At 33.9% G+C, this 23,062-nt stretch overlaps 1 protein-coding gene across 2 annotated transcripts in view; it reads left to right on the top strand.

The window, feature by feature from the left end:
* Nucleotides 1-23,062, top strand: part of LOC111054806 — a 724,817-nt gene that overhangs the window by 131,590 nt on the left and 570,165 nt on the right. For both annotated transcript variants that reach the window (XM_039419907.1, XM_039419906.1), the window contains exon 2: nucleotides 2,421-2,570. In XM_039419907.1, coding sequence (XP_039275841.1) covers nucleotides 2,421-2,570 — 150 coding nt within the window. The remainder of the gene's footprint in view (nucleotides 1-2,420; nucleotides 2,571-23,062) is intronic.

A 23,062-nucleotide genomic window follows, 5' to 3' on the forward strand; every position in this document is an offset into this window, starting at 1 on the left:
TCCTCAGCTCTTTCAATACTTTCTCCCACCAGTTAGTAAATGAATTAGTAACATCAAATGACACAAGTTTATAGGATGATAGAACAGGAATATGTTTTATATTGTTGACCAACTCCAATGAATTTTTAATACTAAACTTTGGTTGAGAACCTGTTAATGACCGAAAGGTGCTATTCAGTTTGTGAGTTAATTTAGAGCAGGGGGAATTAACCGGAAAGTTGACCGAAAAGTCTAGGTGGATATGGATTCATAACTGTTAGATACTTAGTTTCTTTCTTGTTAAATGATTTGGTGGTGGTGGTGAACTTATTTCTAATCAAGCTATTGATTTTGGTGATGGGATTGGAGTTAATCTCAATAAAAATTTTTATCTGCAATGAAATGGTTTACCTTACTTAGATATTCGTCCTTATCCATTATTACTGTAGTGCATCCTTTGTCAGCCTTCAAAATTCATCTTCTTCTTTAAATTCTTCATGATGTCTGCCGTTTTTGTGATCTCTGTTCAAAGTTCCCTTGTCTTTTCTTAAAGAATTATGTCACAAGTTTTCTATTTTCAGAAAACCAACCCATACTGATGTTATCATTCCTCTTCATTCTTGTCATCCAATTTCTCACAAACTTGCTGCTTCAAATAGCATGGTCTATAGAGCACCAACAATACCCATGAGCCATCATGATTTTGATATTGAGATCACTGAAATGAAACAGATAGCTGTCACAAATGGGTATGAAGAAAGTATGGTGGACAGATTATTGAGTAAAATTAATAGAAAAATTTTAATCAATTCTAGCTTTGTAGGCTCAAACTGTGAGGAGAAGACTTGGATAACAATCCCATATTCAGGCTTCGTATCTGATAAAATAGGTGGGGAATTCATGTTGAGGAATGGATTTCATGTTGCTTTCAAGACCAAACCAATTTTAAATAGTCTATCTAGCTGGAGTAAAGACAAAATTGATATTTGGGATAAAAGCGGGGTGTACAAACTTAAATGTGATGATTGTAATGCTTGTTATGTGGGTCAGACTGGTGGAAGTTCCAAAAGTAGAATTAAAGAACACATCAGAGATTGAAATAAACAAAATGGGAAATCTAACTTTGCAGAACATTTGTTAACAAATAATCACAAGTTCACAGATAAGGAGAATGATGAGTTTCTGCATGTTAATAACAAAGGCAGATCTTTGAATATTCTAGAGGCTTTAGAAATAACAAGTGTAATTAAGGAAAATTCACAGTATAGTTTAAATGACCAGATTCATTTCAACCAGTACAACACTACGAATTTAGTTTTATCATAAAATTGTAAGCATACATTAGTCAATAGTTCTCCATTTACATATCTGTTTTATTATCTTTCACACTTGTTTTCTTGGTTCTTATTTTGTACTAAAAGTAAATTTTATTATCATGGCGATTCTGTTGCTTAAGCCGCCATTTTGTCACACCGTTGAGGGGGAGGGGACTCTCTAGCTAGGCCAATGGCAGGCGTTCATGCTCTCGACCAATAGCAGTACTCGCCTACTAGTATAAATTCTGCTGCTCTTGTATTTAGTTTTAGTTCATCAGAGATTGACAATGGTGTAATAACCGAAACCGGTCTTTCTAATTATCAATAAATCAGTGGTTTTTTGAAAATTTCTTAGTCTTTTTCATTCAAGACTCAACTTTTCTCTGACCAACTAACCTGTTTAGAACATTTTCCACAAGCACTCAAAGTAAAATAGGAGATATCATCGATAGAGCTTCATATCACTATTATTTGTCTCTATTTCTGAGATTTTACGATAGGCTTTTTGGTGAAAAGATATGTGATATTGACGAGAACAGGATAAGGGAACGTCAAGAGGGTGACCGAGACATATTCAGGTGAAGGAAACCCTTAAAAAAAGGAAATTGATAATGGGAATATTCTCACCTGATAATTTGAATAGTGAAATTATAAATTTCTAACAGAATACAGAAATAATGATAAATTTCATACGTATACCTACTTCGAATTAATTCTAATAATGATATGAACGAATATATACATTTTAGCGAACAGCTGACTGCTGATGAATACAGCCTAGGCTTTTGATGTCTGATGTCACTCAATCCTTCCGCTATTCAGAAGTAAACAGATTCTTAACCTATAAATGATATTTTCGGATTAAAAATAGCGTGATAAATTATTGCTGAATTAGTTTCAATATTCAATAATGATAATTGTGATTTATACATTTATTTCTAGCCTAATCACTCTATCTTTGTCACTCTCATCTATAATACGCCATTGGTTGAACCTGCAAACTTCCTGCTGAGTAGGCTTTGAATCTCGAATTAGATTGTTTTTTACAATCTAATTATTTGATAATGTTCAATAAAAGCACACCGTGACTAAATTCACTGATGAATATATCTTGTTCTGTTTTAGAAGTCCTGCAGAAACCACAGAACGAATAAGAACGAAATACGAATTGGCGATTGGTGAACTCCATACTAAGCAGATCAGTGAGAATGGTTGGATTATGAAAATTGGTAGTCAACCCCTCACTATGATGGGCGACGAGTCGTCATTGGTCAAGTGAGTTCACAATCATAATATTATTCACTTTTCAACTAGAGTGTGTGATATTCTGCTCCAAGGGCGACATGGGTAACACTAAAAAGAATAATTATGAACTTTTAGGTTGGGAAAATGTATCTTGAAATTATAGGTCATGTTGACAATTGCATGGCTGTGAGAAGGCATAGATAGTGACGAAGCTGTGGGATCTAGGGAGAACGAAAGGTATAATTATAGTGAACGGTTGATTCGAGAAAATAATTCCCTGAATCAATAGGTTGACGGTCTACAAGGTGGCCGAAGTTAGGACTGTAATTTTCTGAACTGATGCTGTAGTTGGGAATACCATAAAGTGAAATCAAATTTAACTCAATACTAAGATGCAGTTCAATCTGAATCGGTCTGTTATAATCATTGATGTCATTGGGACCAAGCCGAGATTTAAAATTCAGGATGAATTCACTCTCTAAATAATAACCAGGATACTTAAAATCTAATACCTGTTTCACAGTTGGAGGAGATATTAGACCGCATAAGACAACAAACCAAATAGCAAATCCATGCAAACTAGGTTTCTGACAAATACTATAGGTTATAATGTTGCAAAATGCTAAACCAAAATGGTAGATGCTTGGAGTACCGAGTTCCATAGTGGTGCTATCCATGCAATCAATCACCTCGCCTTGTAGCATTAGCTGGTTGTCAATGCTGGATCCAGTACACCTCGATATTATAGGTTGATTGTTTCACTACACTGCACTTTCGTTGGTCTGTATGTTGCTTTATCGTCGGGGTCACAGTACCTTGTTTTTGGCGGTGAACTTTTACCGGTTGAATTTGGCTTGATGGCGACGTCCTCTTACGTCCCTAGACCTGTCGTCTGAACAGGTGTCTTGAAGCGGTGTTACATAAAATTGCGGAACCAAAGTGGTGGTAGTACATGAAGTTGGTTTGGAGACACACATGAACCGCTGTAAATAAATGTATTACAGCATTGATTTCTAACTCTTCCTACAATTCATCAAAAGCTAAAACAGGAGTTATCTATTGATTACAATTAATTAAATTCTCTCATTCTATTTGAATCCTCATTTTATATAGATTTTTATCTTTAAACTACTGATTCTTTGTATCAGAATTAATGGATCTTTCTTCACAAATAATTCAAAAGTTCTGTTATAATTTAATAAATTAGCGTTCAGTTAAAAGCCTTAACGCCATGAGAAAACACAGTCTGAAAAATATAAAATTGAGTCTTAAACTCGATATGAACCTTAAACAGAAAATAATTCAGGATGAATTCACTCTCTAAATAATAACCAGGATACTTAAAATCTAATACCTGTTTCACAGTTGGAGGAGATATTAGACCGCATAAGACAACAAACCAAATAGCAAATCCATGCAAACTAGGTTTCTGACAACTGAATTTCATTTCAATTTGAAGGCTATCTTCCTGACTTTCAGCAATACTCTACGATAATATATCTCCAGAAACAATAACTCAAATGTAACATAACTGAAAACTTTCTATACTTCTTTAGAGAAAAATTTATAATTATCTTTAATTATCTTAGAAATTTCATTTCAATTTGAAGGCTATCTTCCTGACTTTCAGCAATACTCTACGATAATATATCTCCAGAAACAATAACTCAAATGTAACATAACTGAAAACTTTCTATACTTCTTTAGAGAAAAATTTATAATTATCTTTAATCACTAATAAAATCAGAAGGATTATTCTCAATCAATATTATTAACTTAAAAAATAACAGGCTTTGTTAATACAATACTCTTATGGAAGTTTCAATCAATTGAATTCCCTAAATTATATTTTAACCTTATTTTACGTACCTTAGCGGTTATTCGAAGAAACAATTATTCGCACATGATGAAGAAACACAATTAAACTTTTCAGGACATGGCACTACTAGAAAATTTAAACTTTAATAAAAATAAAACTAGCTCCTACATTAACTAATGATATAAACTTGTAAACTTGCCCAAAAAGGGCGAAACATAATGACTACATCTTTACTCTCGTAGTGCTCCTAGCAAAGTGTCCTCCGAAACATAATCTGGTCTCTCGGCTGGGGAATACCCCCACTACTGTATTTAGGAACAGGTCTCCAATTGGGCGAAGGGAATCAATTTGACTAATCGTCGTGTGGCTTCTAGAGCCTTTGGACCAAATAGTAACTGCAAAATTTTGGTAGAGAGTTAGTGGGGAGGATATTTTCAATATTCTTTCCAAAGAATGGATATTGATATCTCCAAAGCTCCACCAATTTATGTAGATGCATAACAATATAATTATTATCTATAGTTATAATATTACAAATTGCTTCCTCATATCATATACAGTTCAATAATTATTTTCTTAGTCTATATCATGTAAATTCATCTATAATTTTGCTGTATTGTGAGCTATTGTATATAAGTGTATAAGACAGTATATATTGTAATCTACATAAATAAAGTACTCAATCAATCAATCAATCAATCAAAATCGGTAGTTTGTTATAATTTCAATGCTTGCTTTTTTCCAACTTATCGCACTCTATGTCCCGACATGGAGGCTAAGTTCTAGAGATAATTCCATAATCTACATTCCTTGATGACTCGGAGCCACAATTTTTAAATATCTATCATGGGAAACTCGAAGTCATGGCCGTTCATAATAGAGAGAGAGAAAATAATTTATTTCGCGAACTCACAATAATGACTCTAGTCTATTGTGTATTAAATTGACTATTATAACTATGGAAAAGGCCTGAATTGAAAATAGTGCTCGGCACACTCCCCCTCCTTACGGTGTGAAACACGCAAAAAGAAATCTAATCAGGATATGTTACCATAGAGGCATTCTGTATGATTTGGAGAGTCGAATTTCTGGATTGATAGTAGGATCCAATTTGAAGCAGGCCCCCTTCAAAAGAAATCTCTTTAATCATTCCGAAATTCAGCAAAATGTATAACTAATTGAGATTTGTGGCAAGAGACTTTAAAACTGTGGCAAGAGTCAGGACAAAACAATATGGGCGTGTCCACTTTTTAAGTAGGTACTAAAGACGGACCGAGTATAATAATCATGAATACTTCAATCACTTTATTGAGTCCCAGGTTATTTCCTTGGCAAACTCTAACAAGGGAAAACGTTTAAAAGACATCATAGTTTTAATTGGTTCTATGTTACTCTGCTGTTGTGAAATATGAAGTACGTTGATTATAATAGTAAAGGATGAAACTTTTTCACTCTGCTGAATGTATTGAAATCTAACTATCATTACTATACAGTTGAGAGTGCAACATATTTTTAACAATTGTCACGTTATTCTTTATATTTAAATAACGATTAGCCTCCTGCTTGGCATCAGTCGGTAAAGCATGAGATTTGATATAATTATATAATTAGGTCGTGGTTTTCTAACAGTATTCAGTCTTAAAAAATCTTGATAGGCCTAGGTATGGGCTTCTCCTATAACTCTTGTAATTCAATAAAAAATAAATATATATAAATATGATACTTATACAATAGTGTTGAGGAATAATAAATAAATTGCACACCATAAACGTTTCATACATATATTAAACAAATAATGCAAAAAATAAATCGAGGCAAAAAAATATATAAAGAGCGATAGAAAAATATAATATAAAAATAGAACAATAATTGAAATCAATAGAATATCACAGGCTAAACTTTATATTCTAGATTTATGGCACGAATCATTACCATGTGCCTTTATCTTAAAATCATATGCATTCTTTTGCACGTAGCTGCGATATGCGCTTGCTAATACTTGTCGACTTGGACAATTCAATTAAAAATGTGTGCTTTAAGATCAGCTTGATAAATTAGCCACTAATAATCCAAATATATATATATTAAAATCTCTAGTACTTAGTAGATTTCTTTGTATCGAATATATATTTTTATCTCAGGGTGCAAGATTCGGCACCTGACGGAATAGGTAGAGCCATTCATCTAGTGAATTAGAGCTATAATAAACTATCACAAATTATATTGCAAAAATTAAATATCATATGCATATGTTTTAATAGCCTAGATTTTGTATTTCTTTGATTTAATAGAAATTTCTGAAATATTGATCTATATTTTTCTTTCAATAAAATACCTTTAATACTAATTTTACTTGCGCAAGTATTACTCCTATTAATTTCTTAATTTATAATAAAAACCCTTTCGACGAGCTAGCTTTGATCATTAGATTAATTCGAAGCACTAGGGCGCCCATCACTAATTCAAATTTATCACTCACGTGTCGAAAATCTTCTTGTAAGCCGCCGATGTCGATCCAACTCCATGTGGTCCTGGAATATGGTAGCCGGAATCGTCTCCTCCAAGGGGTTATAAATTTATTTAAAAAATGAAAATGACTTCCGCTTTACAATAGCATCACGAAGTCTTTTAAGAAATTTAATAATTTAATTTAACTTTAACTTTTACAAAATCATTATCAAGGTACTACGCTCTAAAATATTTGGGGTCCTCTCCTGGTGGCATTTGGTTGGCGAGTGCTGGTTCTCCTTTCTCAATTTTACAAATCTTATTTCCGACTTTCAAATTAGCATAAAATTTGAATATCTTAGTCCTCCGCCATTTAGGTTCAAATAGATCGTACAAAAAGTATCAAATTATTGCTTAGATTGTATGATTAATAATTTCTTTGCTTTCGAGCCATATCGATAACATAGACTATACAACAATTCAACATAGATTCCGAACATTTATAGAAATATATATAAATATTTTTGAATTGGCCTACAATTGCCGCCTATTAACTGCCGTTTTACTATTGGTGCATGCAAATTTTATTCGGTATTCATGCGCCTGGTACCTCTTATTTCCTGAATACATTAAATTATTTTTATTTGGTTTATTTGTTATGCTCTTTACATGCTAGCTAATATTCTATACATTAATATTAATTCCATGCTACCTAATAATTAGCCACGTGATCAGATGTTTTTTCACATTGCACACCATCTGATTGCAATAAAGCTCTGCCAAGGGGTTTTGGTCAGATTCTACGTTTCTCGGTTTGATCGATCTCTAGGTCACCGATCCGTGAATACAGGTACCTAACCTCAATCTTCAAATATTTTATATAATAATCTATTTATGAGCAATAAAATTCCTTCAAATCCTTTTTAGGTTTTTGTACCATTTAGCCAGAACAAGCTGAGGCTATCTAATCTTAGTTATTATCTATTTGGCGATATTAGCCAGTTACTTTATTTTCAGACCTATTACTATTTCGGTTAGGGATTTTTATCTACCCAAATTTGATACTTTACACAATATGAAGCAATTCAGTAGGCAATACTATTCTACATAGACTACGATTCAAAGATAATAATGGTTGAAACTGCAACACTAGCGAGTCATCGGAGAGCAATGACACTAATTTTCTATTCATTATTGTATTCCAGTAGGAAATCTCTATCACTGAATTGTATTGAAGTGAACTAAAACAGAATCAGTTGAACTGAATAAACCTATGATAAGATTATAATTGTATTAATCATGGAAGGTAAACTTATAAAAAATAGGGATATCAACACAAAATAATATGAAATATAAAGCGAATAGAATATAAAATATGAGGCCTTGGACATTATTCTTATTATTTTGTGAATGGGAATATATTTCATCTATATGTACCAACTCCTAACTATGTGAATGTATAATTCTTAACTATGAATGGATGAGTATTAAGCGATAGAGGATGGGTATAGTATAGAATATTATGATAAATCGTCTTATGCTGAATAGCTTCTTATTATTATTAGAGACATCACGTACATACATTGTCACATAGGATATTATGACTGTTGATAACTTCAAAAATTGATAATCACCCGATTTGCCAAACAATCAATTATCTACTATTGTGAGAAAACTGTACAATCATTTCATTTACCGCGAGTATGCAGCCGATCAATGAAATAAAATTAAACCTAATTCACCTACCTAAATATATTCAATATTACGAAATTAATAACATAGTTTAATGACTAATCTACTTGCGCAAACTATTTACATTCTGGAATTTCTTCGATATACATTATAATTGTTGCCATGTAACAAAATTTTTGACTAATAAACCCTTCATGAACCCATAATGAATCCTTCTAACAAATACGGTAAATATCTTTATCATAACTCTTTTTATCTTTTCTCCTTCTCATTCATTAGGAATCATCTCATTGAGTGTATAGAGACAAGGCTATAGAGTGGTGCCATACTCACAAAAACTTATCCAATTATAACTCACGACAAAAAATCTTGCCTTCAATAGACTGATCTGTTTCCTATTTTTTCCTGATCTGTTTCGGATATTTTTCAACATGACTCAAGCGTGATTTTGTATTCTACAATCATGAGAAAAACATTTTTCATTATAATATTCTAGTAGGAAACCTTTATGACAGAACACTAGTCAAAACAAAACTATGATCGAGTGCCAGGCTATCGACAATAATAATTCTGTATTTCGCTTCTCACTAGAGTAGTGTCATTTTCTCACTGCCTACAACATCAACTAGATAAATTGACTCAACATAGATCATGATTATTATTTATCTCAAACTCAAAGTACGTGACATTTTCTCTAAAAACCGGAAGAATAATTCTCAATGCATGGTTTAATAATATGAAAATTCAGCTGGAACAACTATCTTGGCATTGGACTGCTACTGCTTGCCTTCTGATTATCAACATTATTGAATTTACCAACACATTGATAGACTACTATTTTACTATTACTGATTTACAAGTGCACTGACATTTCCAACCTTACTGGAGCCTCACATTATTATTCCTCAACTATAAACTTCATATTTAACTAGATCTCAAAACATCCCAACTTATTCACATGGAAAACTTGATTGCAATTTTACTATTCATCATTTAGAAATTTATCATTTCATTAAAGATTTTCCTATTATTTTTTTTTATTTATTAATTCTTTTGACTACTTATCTCTAGAGGGTCCTACTACTGTTAATTACCTCAATTTAATTTTCCCAACAAAAATTCTATTTCCTTTTTGACACGAATTTTCCCACATATTTCTACCTTATATCCCCATTTAAATTTTCAATCAACCTTTCAACTACAGAATAATTTAAACTCATGCTCAACTCAAGAGATTTTCCCTTTTTATTTCAAATTAAACTAGAAGAATTTCACTGTTAATTTTATTTTAATTTAACCCATTCAGTACTGTTCCAATATTTATTTCTACTTTCACTGATAACCATTTTAACATTACCTAGGTACTAGAAAAAGTTCCTCTGTTATTTTATTTGTATACCTTAACTAATCACTTTAAATATTCATCGTCTAAAACCTTCAATTTTCGTTACCATACCAAATTTCTAAGCAACTTTACACTCAATAATACCCCTTTTTTACCAATTATTACTTGTGTTTTTGCGGCTGACTTTCCTACCAAACATCAACGTACCTTTTGACTGGGCTTCCCTAAACTGCATTACACTGATTGTTTTCCTTACAATCACTACAAAGACCCACTAAATATTCTAGATTTCGGTTTACGTTATTCTACTGACGAGCCCCATAACTCTCAAATGAACCAGACCGTTCACTAGATACAAAAAAAATCTCAGCACACACCATCTTTGGTGCCTTTCGCTAAAGTTAAACAATTCCAGCGTACAAATTTGAAAGGTTAGTCACAGCTAAATTCCTTGATTTGTTACATGGACAACTTTCGGGCAGTGCTCCGTTCTCTCTGGACATGGACCTACACTCGCGCCAATTACCTAAATTCAACAAGAACACACACAGGCAGGACATCCCAGTGTCCTCCTCTAAATCTTGAGTCTCAATAAACAAAAAAATTCCCCACAGCCTACAGGAAACGTCACCAACACAACAGATCTTTACACTATCACTACACATGCCTACCACAAAAATCACACCTAAAAAAAAAATATTTCCAATAATAAAACTGATTCGCCTTTTCGAGAATAAACATTACTGATAAAGGGACTTAACAACCTCATCTCAATCAACTTATTTCTATACAAATTCCCAAGGATTTGATCATCGTTTCAACTTTAATCTACAATATCTAATTATTCAGTTTAAACATCTCAAGTCCAAAACTACTCATCAACTTTTCAAAACTACATATCAACAATAACTAATAAAACAGTTTCCTATTTATTCTCTGATTACCTTCGATCTACCTAAACTTATCAAAAAAATTTCCTATTTTCCTCAAACATTCTCCCATAATAATTTCCGAATTTTCCTAATTCAATTGAGTTGACTTTTAAAATCTCAATATTCACTTTCACTACTACTATACTATGATGATACTCAAGTACCCAATGCATGAGACCAGAATACGTAAGTTGACATCACAATAATTTCTATCATCATTCACGGAATTACAGAATGCAAAAAATTTATTCAGCACTTAGAATCAGTTGTTTTCCACCTAAGCTAGTTCCTTCTACTAATTTTTAATCTACTGTTGAACCTTTAATTTGTCAATATTCAATTTCAATATAAAGTTTTAGAATACTTTCAACTTGAGCTTCAATGATACCTAACTTTTTCTCTAAGCACTTCAAAAGATTTTCATTTTAATGGATCTACTGAACTGAATAACTTTCCTGTTTCATCTACAATTATTCAAACTTCAGAAAAATTGGAGTAGCAACTATAAATTATTCAATCAACTCCAAACCCAAAAATATTGACAGTTAACACGTTCACAGAATGAATTATAAAGTATCGACTCAGAAAAATTAATCTTAACTAATTGGAATGAGTTAGAAAATTTGATTTCGTTTTTCAAATTTGAATTTCAGATATATAAAATGCTCTGTAGCAGAGTGGCGCAGTTGTGTGCCTGACCTTTTTGAAGATGATAAAGAAGATAATTTTGAATAAAATTTAGAATTTAGAAATGGGCAGACACATCTAGAAAATACCTTAGTCTATACCTAATTCATGCAGGTGAACGGGCTTGAGTCAATAAAACTTCAATCAATCTTGCCATGCCTGATCTAATAGGTTTCTACTATAGAATAACACTACAATTAATATATCTCCAGAAACAATAACTCAAATGTAACTTAACTGAAAACTTTCTATACTTCTTTAGAAAAAAATTTAGAATTATCTTTCATCACTAATAAAATCAAAAGGATTATTCTCAATCAATATTATTAACTTGAAAAATAACAGGCTTTGTTGATACACTACACTTCCAACTTATCGCACTCTATGTCGCGACATGAAAGGCTAAGTTTTAGAGATAATTCCATAATCTACATTCCTCAATGACTCGGAGCCACAATTTTTAAATATCTATCATGGGAAACTCGAAGTCATGGCCGTTCATAATAGAGAGAGAGAAAATAATTTATTTCGCTAACTCACAATAATGGCTCTAGTCTATTGTGTATTAAATTCACTATTATAACTTGCGAAAAGGCCTGAATAGAAAATAGTGCTTGGCACAGTATAATTTTAGTAGAATAGCGGGGATCTCCTTTGATATATTCGAATAAATTACATAGACTTTTGTTTCCATTTTGGTAATTGGAATATATTTGGCCATAGAATATTTTCTGCTGGATCCTTCACGCATGACGAAATCATTGATCAGACCTCACTATTTAAATTTCAGGGACTCTTTAAATGAATTCACAAAAATTAATATCACATTTGATTCTATGAACTTTAGAACAACTTTCAAAACAGGAAGAACAAGGATTGAATTATAATAAAACAGTAATTCTCCCGTGGGAGTTGCTGGTCTTCCATCGGGCGCCTCCCCATGTGGCGGATTGAGGAATGCCTCCTAGATATAGGGGGTACCGGGGAAATCAAATACCGTGGGTGGAATAAAACCAGCAACAAAACTGCTGCCTTGCAGACGGAGCTCAGTGGACATTCAAAGGCTAAGGGAAGGAAACCCCAACAGAAAAATTGACCTCTACCTTGTAGTTTGGTATTGGCTTACCAAAGGCTAGGGAGGGAGACCCGAGAAAATGACCTGGTCCTCCAGGTTGGAGGTTAGGCGAGGGGCTGATAACTCCTCCCTGTGAAGAAAAGTGTATTGTGAATCCTCAAAATGAGCCTCGGAATAGGATTGCCTACAACGGAAACAGAATTGGAAATAGGAAAAAAAATTGATTAAGGAAATGAGAACACATATTGAAAGTAGCCACTTGGAATGTTAGAACTATGTTGCAACCAGGAAAAATGATGGAAGTAGCAAATAAGACTATTAAATATAAGAGGTATTGATTTAGTCACATTGCAAGAGACTAGATGAATGGGAAGTGGTAGGATTGACAAGGAAGAATTCACCTTACTATACAGTAGACCAGAAGTTAGAACAGGACAAGCTGGAGCAGCATTTCTCATTAGCTGAAAGTTAAGAGATAGTCTACTCTCATTTGAGCCAGTTAGTGATAGATGCAAGTTACGGTTAAAAGGACGTTTCAGGAACATGTTTTTTCTATTGGCCTATGCCCAACTGAAGAAGCACCTGAAGAGCTTAAATCTGACTTCTATGACAAGCTGGGCCAAGTTTGTGATAAAATCCCAAAACATGACATGCTATTACTACTTGGGGATTTTAATGCTCAAATTGGGGAGGAAGATCAACTTCCAGGAATTGCAGGGCAGCATACTCTGCATGAAAGTTCGAATGAGAATGGTTTACTACTGGCTCAACTTGCAGCAGAGCAAAACCTCTCAATAGTTTTCACCAGATTTCCTCACACAAACATCCATAAGGGGACTTGGAAGGTTCCTGGCTCTGACACTACCACTCTAATTGATCATGTTCTTGCATCACAAAGACATGCCACCTCGATAATTGATGTCAGATCTGCAAGGGGACCTAACTGTGAGTCAGACCATTTCATGGTAGTGACAAAGGTGATAGAGGGATTATCTATAGTCGAAAATGTCAGAGGAGAAAAGAAACAAAAGTGGAATGTGGAGGCTTTGAAAAATGCACAGACCAGGACTGCTTATGAAAGTGCAATTAGCGAAAAATTGGATAAATGGGAGCAGGAAGGTAATGGAGAAGAGGAAAATCTGGATGGTGTTCGGACAAGACTAAAGGACATTATAGTAGAGACTGCAGCTGGCATTATCGGAAAGAAGAAGAGAGTAAGAAATGCTGACTGGTGCGATGAAGAATGTAGGCTGGTGATTGAGGAAAGGATTAGACTGAGGCTGGCTGTAATGCAAAGAGTGACAAGAGGCAATGTTAAAATCTACAAGGCAAGCAGACAGAAAGAAAAAACTTATTAGGAAGAGAAAACGAGAATACCTCGAAAGGCAGTTAGCAGACTTTGAAAACTTACATACCAGAATGAAACAAGGAAATTTCATCAACCAGTCAAAGTAATGGGTAGGGGCTTCCAACCAAGGACCAACATGTGCAGAAATAAGAATGGTGAAGTGATTTCTGAAGAATCGAAAGTGTTGGAGAGATGGGCAGAACATTTCCAAGATGTATTGAATGTCCAATTTAAAAAAAATGAGGAAAACTGATTTGTAGCAACTATTGAGGGATTACTCTGTTGAATGTTGCCTACAAGATATTATCCTCCATCCTTCTGAAGAGAATGACCATATTTTTGCTATATGCCAACTAATGAAGAAATGCATAGAATACAATGTTGATTTGCACATCCTTTTCGTCGATTTCAAACAGTCATTTGGCTCTGTGGAAATTAAAAACCTACAAGAAGCCCCGGGAAGTTTTGGTTCCCCTAGAAAACTAATAAGACTGGCGTCCATGATCCTGTCAAATAAATATGACAAGGTACTTGCTGGAAGAAAAACGAGCAGAGCATTCCAAATAGAGCAAGGGGTTGGACAGGGTGATGCATTGTCAGCACTACTTTTCAACTTAGCTCTGCACAAAGTTGTCCAAGAACTAGAACTCACAGGGAACATCCTATTTGAATCCAAGCAAGGTTTAGCCTATGCTGATGACATTGCGTTGGTGGTTCGAATTTCAGCAGCTCTGAAGAAAGTTATTTTGACTCTGGAAAAAATGGACACACTATAGGTCTTGAAGTTGATACTAACCAGACCAAGTATATGAAGATGACCTCATTGCTGGCAAGACGAGCAGCGCAAGATTTTGAAGTTGAGGAATTCAAATTCGAAAGTGTGGAGAGTTTTTCTTACCTTGGAACTGAACTGAATGTAAGCAATAACCTGAGTCAGGAAATTGAAAAGAGAATTGATCAGGGTAGCAGAGCTTACTTTGCAAATAGAAGTTGTGACGGCCTTGCTCCAAGGAGGGCCCACAAAAAATGGAAATTATAAACTTGGAGTCATTAAACAAAAAACCAAAATTATAATCATGAATCATGAGTACTGTTTCCCAGCGTTTGATGCCCCACGTTGTGTCGGCATGTGTCACATACTGCTCCGTGGAGGGGCATGGATATGCACTAAATGAATAATAGTAATTGGAGTAATTGAATTAAAAACCCAAATAAACAGTTGGAAAATTTGAAATTATGAAACTGTACTTTGTAGTTATAGGTTAGGTTGACTTTCATCCATCTTGTTAAAGCATAGATGTCACTGAGTTACAAGGATCTAGGCAGGGTGTATGGTATATAGACAAGATGGATTGGAAAAAGTAATTTGCTAAATCGATAGGTTGGCGGTCTACAAAGGTAGCCGAAGTAGGGACTCTAAATTTCCAAATTAACACTGTAGGTGGGAATGTAGTGAATCAAAATCAAATCCAATTCAGTAATAAAATGCAGTTCAGTTTGAATCTGTCTATTTTGATCAATGCTGTCGCTAGGATCAGACAGAGATTTGAACTCCTGAGTGAGTTCACTCTCCAAATAATAACAAATGTACTTAGATTCTAGTACCTGTGTTACAATTTGAAGAGATATTAGACCGCACAAGACAACAGACAAAATGTCAAATCCATGCGAACCGGTCTCTGATAAATACTATAGGTTGTAAGATTGCAAAGTGCCAAACCAGAAGAGTAAATACTCCGAGTACCGAGTTTAATTTTGATGTTGTCTATGCGACCTTTTACCTCTCCTTGTGTCATTAACTGGTTGTTAATGCTGGATCCAATACATCTCGATGCGGTAGGTTAATAGCAGTCGACTTTACTTGATTTAGGTGGATATCTCCAATAAAGAGTTTTATTATTTGATATGAATATCGACTACCATCTACCACCAGGAGAAATAATGTTCTTATAATAGATATGATACTCAATAATATCTGACTACAGCATAACAGGTCCTGCATGATCGATATGTGTCAGTTGAGAAAGAACAAACTTGGAGGTGTAATGAAATAAATTCAGAGCAGTGAAAAGATAATATAAATATATTGTGAAGAAGATTCTCAAATAGCAAAAAATTGAATTGACAGATGAACAGATTATACAAAATATAGTTTCCAACTGATAATGAGTGAATATTAAATGATAACAAATTTGAATCTTCGAATGATAGATACTGTATGAAAATTTAATAATTTCTAATTGATTAAATTGAGATGGGTGATAACCCTTGGAAAGGGACATAAGACATACAAAATTAAATAGGCCAAGTAGGCTAATACAAAATTATTATTTAAAAATAGAGTAAATGAATAGATGAAAATATTTCAGGGTAGGGTTTCGCCCAAGGAAATAGACCTTTCAGCTAAGTACAGCATGAATATTAAAATTGACTTATTGAAACAAAAAATAATTTATGATAACTTGAGACCCTTAAATCTATAGTCATGACTTTTCCAAAATTGACGAATTTATAGGCTGTATAATCTTCGTAAATTAGTGGGGATCCCCTTTTATATGTTTGAACAACTTACGTAGACTTTTGTTTCCATTTTTTGTATTCGAAATATATTCGGCCGTAGAATATATCATTCTGGCTAGATCCTTAACGCATGGCAAAGACGTCGAAGAGATCTCACTATTATAATTTTAGGGTTCATTTAAATGAAATCGCAAAAATTAATATCACAGATTCTCATAGGAACTTTAGGACAACTTTTGAAACAGAAAGAACAAAGATTAAATTACATTAAAACAGGAATTAAAGCTTTTAAAAAGTTAAGTATGTGGACCAGGTCTGTATCCCAGAGGTGATTTTCGAAAAAATGGCCTCGAGTCCTCTTCCTCTAATTTCCACCTGAGTTTCTTCTTAGAAATTAATGCTCTTCAAATTTACATACCAATTCGGTATTGGTCAGATACTGTGATGTAACAAATGCACCAAATGGATGGTGGAAATAGATCCAACTACAAAGCTTTCAAATGAGTGAAATTCCTTATTGTAAGTTGTTCTAAATTATCATTAGGTTCCATAAAAATATAAAATAAATAATATAATTTCATCTATTACGATATACATCTGCTGAATAATTTTGTGAACTTCAAGAGTAGCTAATGATTTGTAGAACATAGACATAATTTTATAAAATAGAGTAGAAGTATAAAAACATTATAACAATACACATGCTTGTAATAATAATCATAATAATGAATAAATATATTTCTTTTGTTTACATAGTTTTTTATGTGTTGGAATGTCAATCCCCAATCACTACATATAAACTAATTTGTATTATGTATCTATAATAAATATAGCTTCATGACAGCTCATGAATGAATATTTGGGCCCATTCGGTATAGAAATTACAATATGAAAGGTGAAAGAATTGATATTATATAGCTGTTTCGAACAATTATTGATCAAACTGCCTTCTCAATTGGCTAGTTGTTGACAAGTTAGCTCTGGTCTGTTTAGGGTTATGTATTGATCCAATTCCAACCTTCAAATATTTGAATTACCTATCAAAACAATAAGCATCACAAATACATAATTATGGTTTCTGGTCAATAAGTTTCTGGAAGATATACAATTACTGATTCATTAGTTTCAGCCTTTATAGGTCAGCCTTTTTACCTCAAAAAGTATAGATTTTGGCATTTTGCCATACAATGCAATGTATAAAAACATAGATAAGACTTTAATGGTGAGTTGTTATCAGGTAGCTAATTTGCGGCTACCTTTCTTTTGAGCAATCGTGTGTACACTCAACCGAGTTGTTGTCTGAATAGGATACTGCCTGTCCCAAATGACTCTTACATGAATTATACATAGAACATTTACACCGTCTTATTTTGGCTGGATTTACATTAATCAGTAAGTATGGTTTGTTATTCAATTTGATACAGGATAAATAGCTTGATTCTTTTTCTTACAATTTCAAATTACTAATTCACATGGTTGAGGTTATGGGTTTACATCCCATTCTATTTTCATGCAATAATATAAGACAGTTATTACAAATATAATAAACATAACATTGTTTTTGGTTATTTCGTACTGGTTTTCATACATAATTCACACTCATAAAAACAATAATACACTAAATCTTGAACACTGATAATATAGTTTTGGTCTTGTGAGGTTGGTACCTCTAGGTGAGGCTTCTTAGCTCACACCTGATTACCTATTTCTATTTCTCCAATGAATTCCCTGTTATTTCAGGTCAATCGTCTATTCTAAATTGTTTATTCAACAGAGGCTGGCTCAAACAGCACTCTGGTTTATGGACTGTATCAATTACATCGAGAACTTTTTGGGGTTGTCTGGCGTCGGGTAGCAAGTTGAACAATTTGAATGGCTAAGTGCACAATAACATAGGCCTACCTTCATGTCCAAATCCTCCTTGCTTCTAGGATCCCGGGTCCAGATCACGATATGAGATGAGACAACACTTGTAATGAATCACAATAAATCAATAGATCACTTTGCAAACTCGACATTACGAGAAGTTAGCTGTTCGATTGGCTTGCAAACAGCAACTGGCCGCAATTATGCTATTCGCATCACCCTCCAATTGCCCCCTCCACAACACAACGCCAGACAACAAAGCAACATTGATATAACGTCCGAACATTCCGCCCACCTTGGAAGAACTTCCAATAATAAAAAATTAATAAATAATCCATAGATTGGCAAACTGTGTGTTTTCTGTACCACTAACCCAGTTTTTTCATGCATTGCCTTGTAATAAATGACTCGGTGCTTGCACTATCTAATAATACCTTATGATAATTGCTTTGATTACCTCGAACTCCCAATTCAACAGTTGGTAACAATACTAAGGAACTATTTACATTCGAAAATACTTTCTTAGCTGAGTCAGTAACAAATGTTTGATGGTTTTGATCAGTGGCGTCGTGCACGTCTACCCTGCTCATTTGTTATTACCGGCCAATGTGTTGGTGTTTTCAACAGGCAGCTGTCTCGGCTCTAAATGGAGGAGTGAATGATGACGCGAATTACAGTGATTGCACGACTTCCTTCTTCAATCTCTAATGAAGTGCCCTGCCAATAAACAGCATATACATAGTTTCCATCCTTTTACACGTTTTAATCTATCAGATGGTTTGAGATTCAAGAACACTTAACAATTTTCCAGTTCATGAGAATTATTACATTCAATACATTTCAGCTCGTCCGATTTCGATTTAACAATCATAGCTGAAGCTTTGTAATTTCCCATAGTGGGTTTCGATTCCCCAAACTGCTTACGTGAGGAGGCTTCTGACGATGTGGATGACCCCAATAAGTCAATGGATTTGGTAGCCTCTAAAATAACAGCTTCATCATTCAAAAATATTTGGAAAATTTCCAAATCAGATACTGTTCCATTTCTTAGCAGTCTCTACCACTTCTCTCTCAATTCTTCAGTCAGTTTTTCACGTAAGACAAATTATAACTGGATCAACCAGTCATAAACTGAATGACCAATTGGTTTTAGTGCTGCAATATACTCAGCTAAATGAGTGATGAATTTTCGTAGCAAGTCTGGCTGCTTATTAACTACTGGCATATCAAAAATTGCTTGCAAGTATGTGTCAGTTAGCTTGCAAGTATGCGTCAGTCAGCTTGTAAGAGTCATTGTAGCGATTCAATAATATTTTCCATGCCTCAGCATAATGATCACTTGTCAATAGGACTACAGAAATGACTGACAGTGCATCGCCTCTCAGTACAGACCGAAGATACATATGTTTTTGTATGTCAGCAATTTGACCATTATTATGAACCGTGGCTTTGAATAAATCTTTAAATTGACTCCAAATTCTCAAATTGCCGTCAAAAGTCATTAAAGGAAGTTTAGGTAGGGCAACTGATGAGATATTTCCAGTTGTAGGTGAAGAAGCTACATTGGAAGAACTAATATTCAAATTTGTTTAAGTGGATGGTAAGGTTTCGAGAACAGCCTTGACATTGAAATACATCTCATCAAATTCGCTCATCAGTTTTTCAAGCTGAGTTGTTTCCAATCGAGGATTTTGTTTGTTATAGTAGCTCTGCATCTTATCTATTATATCATTGAACTCCACCTGGTGGTGATTGATATGCTCACCCATAACTTTCAATAAAATCTTCATTTTTTCATTTTTTGGATCCTTTTCGACAGCTTCGGCAATTTTATCAATCTGTTTTATTTTATGAATTAATGCATCTCTTTGAAACCTCAAGTCTTCGATAAAACCCATAGTGAGGCAATAACAGTGAGCGCTCATCGAGAGAGATTGATTGATTGATTGATTGAGTACTTTATTTATGTAGATTACAATATATACTGGCTTATACACTTATATACAATAGCTTACAATACAGCAAAATTATAGATGAATTTACATAATATAGACTAAGAAAATAATTATTGAAAGTATATGATATGAAAAAGTAATTTGTAATATAATAACTATAGATAATTATATTGTTATGCATCTACATAAATTGGCGGAGCTTTGGACATATCAATGTCCATTCTTTGGAAGAATATTAAAATATCCTCCCCACTAACTCTCTACCAAAACGTTAATTTCGTTATTTAAACTAAGGATTTATTTATTAATGGAAATATTGTAAAAGTTTTAATCAATATGAATATTAAGAGAGAAAAAACAGAAAATTGATAGAGTAAAATAATTATATAGGTAGATAAGATCAAATAATTGATTAATAAAATGAAGTAGGCTGAAAGTAGATCAGGGTTATCAACTTTCAGTAATATACAGCATTATGCAGTGGATAATTGAAATAACATGAGTTATATAATATATATATATACAATTCGTTCTATAACATGGTTTAAAGGTTTGTATTTGTGGGATGGGTGGGGGATGGATGTCATGTGATCGTTCTAGGGCCGGACAGTTTCAGTCATTTGTTCCAAAAGATGTTTTTTTAAAGTTAGGATGAAGCTCGCTCGGCTCTCGATGGACCTGATAGAAACAGGAAGTGCATTCCATGCACGACAGGCACTGACTAAGAAGGATTTTGTGAAAATAGTAGTTCGATGATTGGGTATCCTTAATGTACTTTCTCCGGTTCTAGTATGTGAAGCATCTATCCTCCTACCTTCAGAGACAAATTTGAAATCATCTTTAAAATAGTTCGGATTACCGTATATCAAGATATCTCTAACAAGCTTGACTATTCGAAAAAGCCTCTGATCGGGAAGCTTTAATGTTGAACTAGCAATGTGGGCTGGGGTGATATGATCATGGCGTTGGAGAGAGTAGACGAAACGTAGACAATAATTTTGGCAACGCTGTAGTTTATCATTCAGAGTGACTTGCATATCGTTAAGAACAGAATTACAATACATTAAATGTGGGAAGATGAGAGATTGAACCAATAATAATTTAATGTTTCTAGGGAGGATATCGTGCATTTTCTTCAATGCATGCATGGCTGAGAATACCTTTTTACAAGTTTTGTTCACTTGTTCTGACCAGTCAAGAGTATTATTCATAATAATGCCTAAATTTTTAACTGAGCTACAGTAAGGAATGTCATTACCGTCTACACTAATTTTGTGAATCGATTCAAGGTCAATATTGTTTATAAGACGAGAATATCCAATTATAATGGGTTGTGTTTTGATGGGATTAAGCTTAAGGCCATTTTTCTTTGTCCATTCCACTATCGAATTGTTATCCTGATTCATTATTCCAACTGTTTCATTAATTTTTGTTATGGGACAGCTTAAATAGATTTGAAGGTCGTCTGCATAAGTATGGAAACTGGAGAATTTGATAATGGAAGAAAGGTCATTAGCATACAAAGTGAAGAGGAGAGGGCCTAAAATTGAACCTTGTGGTACTCCATGCATAACGTTTTTCCAAGTTGACTTTTTGTCACCGACAGATACACATTGTTTCCTACCTAATAGATAGGATTTAAACCAAACTAACGAGTTGTGACTGAAACCAAGAATAGCCAACTTATTCAGAAGGACTGTATGATCAACAGTATCGAATGCTTTAGAAAAATCAATTGGGTGAGGATGGTGCATTTTCTTTGGTCCATAGCTAACCTTATATCATCAGTGACACGAAGCAGAGCTGTCTCAGTTGAATGGAATTTTCTAAAGCCTGATTGAAAGTTATGAAGCTTACTATTGTTGTCTAGAAATTTTACAACTTGAGCATGAATGAGTCTTTCTAGCACTTTGGACAATGCAGGTAAAATACTGATTGGTCTAAAATCCTCAACTTTATTGGGTGATGGAACTTTATTTAGAGGGCGAACCAGAGCAAACTTCCAGTTTTCAGGGAAAATGCCTTCTTCAAGTGACTTGTTGAAAATGTATGTAATGGTTGGTAAAACAGCAAATAACATCTTCTTGATAAATTTAATAGGAATTTTGTCTACACCCATAGCATTACTATGAATACGTTGAATTGCTCTGAAAGTGTCTTCTTCTGAGATTGGATGGAAATGAAATTGATCAGTGATCGGTAAATCTAAGTTTGTAACCTGCTCTTCAAGATCATCAATGTGATTAGCAATGACAACTTCGTCGCGTTGGTTAGAGTGAGAAACGAAATGGTCATTTATATTATTCAATGGTAAGTCAATTTGTGGATTCGATTTCTCTTTGCCAAGCCCGAATTCTTTTATTCCCTGCCAAAGTGATTTAGAGTCTTGTCTATTGTTTGTCATAAATGAATTCAAGTACCTAATCTTTGAGTTCCGTAATTCCTGTTTAACCCTATTTCTAAGGCTCCTATACTCTATCAAACTGTCCAAGTCAAATGTCTTTTTAAATTTTCTATGTGCTTTGTCTCTACATCCCATCATCTTAAGTATGTCTTCAGTCATCCACGGTACTCGTCGTTTTCTATTAATCCTCCTTGTCACATAAGGTGCATGTTTGTCATACAAAGTCAAAGTCCAATTCTCGAAAGTCTTGACCATGTCATCAACTGAGGGTAATGCTTCAATTTGATGCCATGGAGTCTGAGCCACATCAGTCAGGAAGGCGGCTTCATCAAAGTTTTTGAAGTCTCTATAAGTGATTATTTTCTGTTCTGGCTTGGGTATCTTATGGGAAAGTACACAGTAGATCAAATCATGTCTAGAAATAGCTGGGA

Source organism: Nilaparvata lugens, chromosome 2, assembly GCF_014356525.2.
Source record: "Nilaparvata lugens isolate BPH chromosome 2, ASM1435652v1, whole genome shotgun sequence".
NCBI classification, from domain to species: Eukaryota; Metazoa; Arthropoda; class Insecta; order Hemiptera; family Delphacidae; genus Nilaparvata; species Nilaparvata lugens.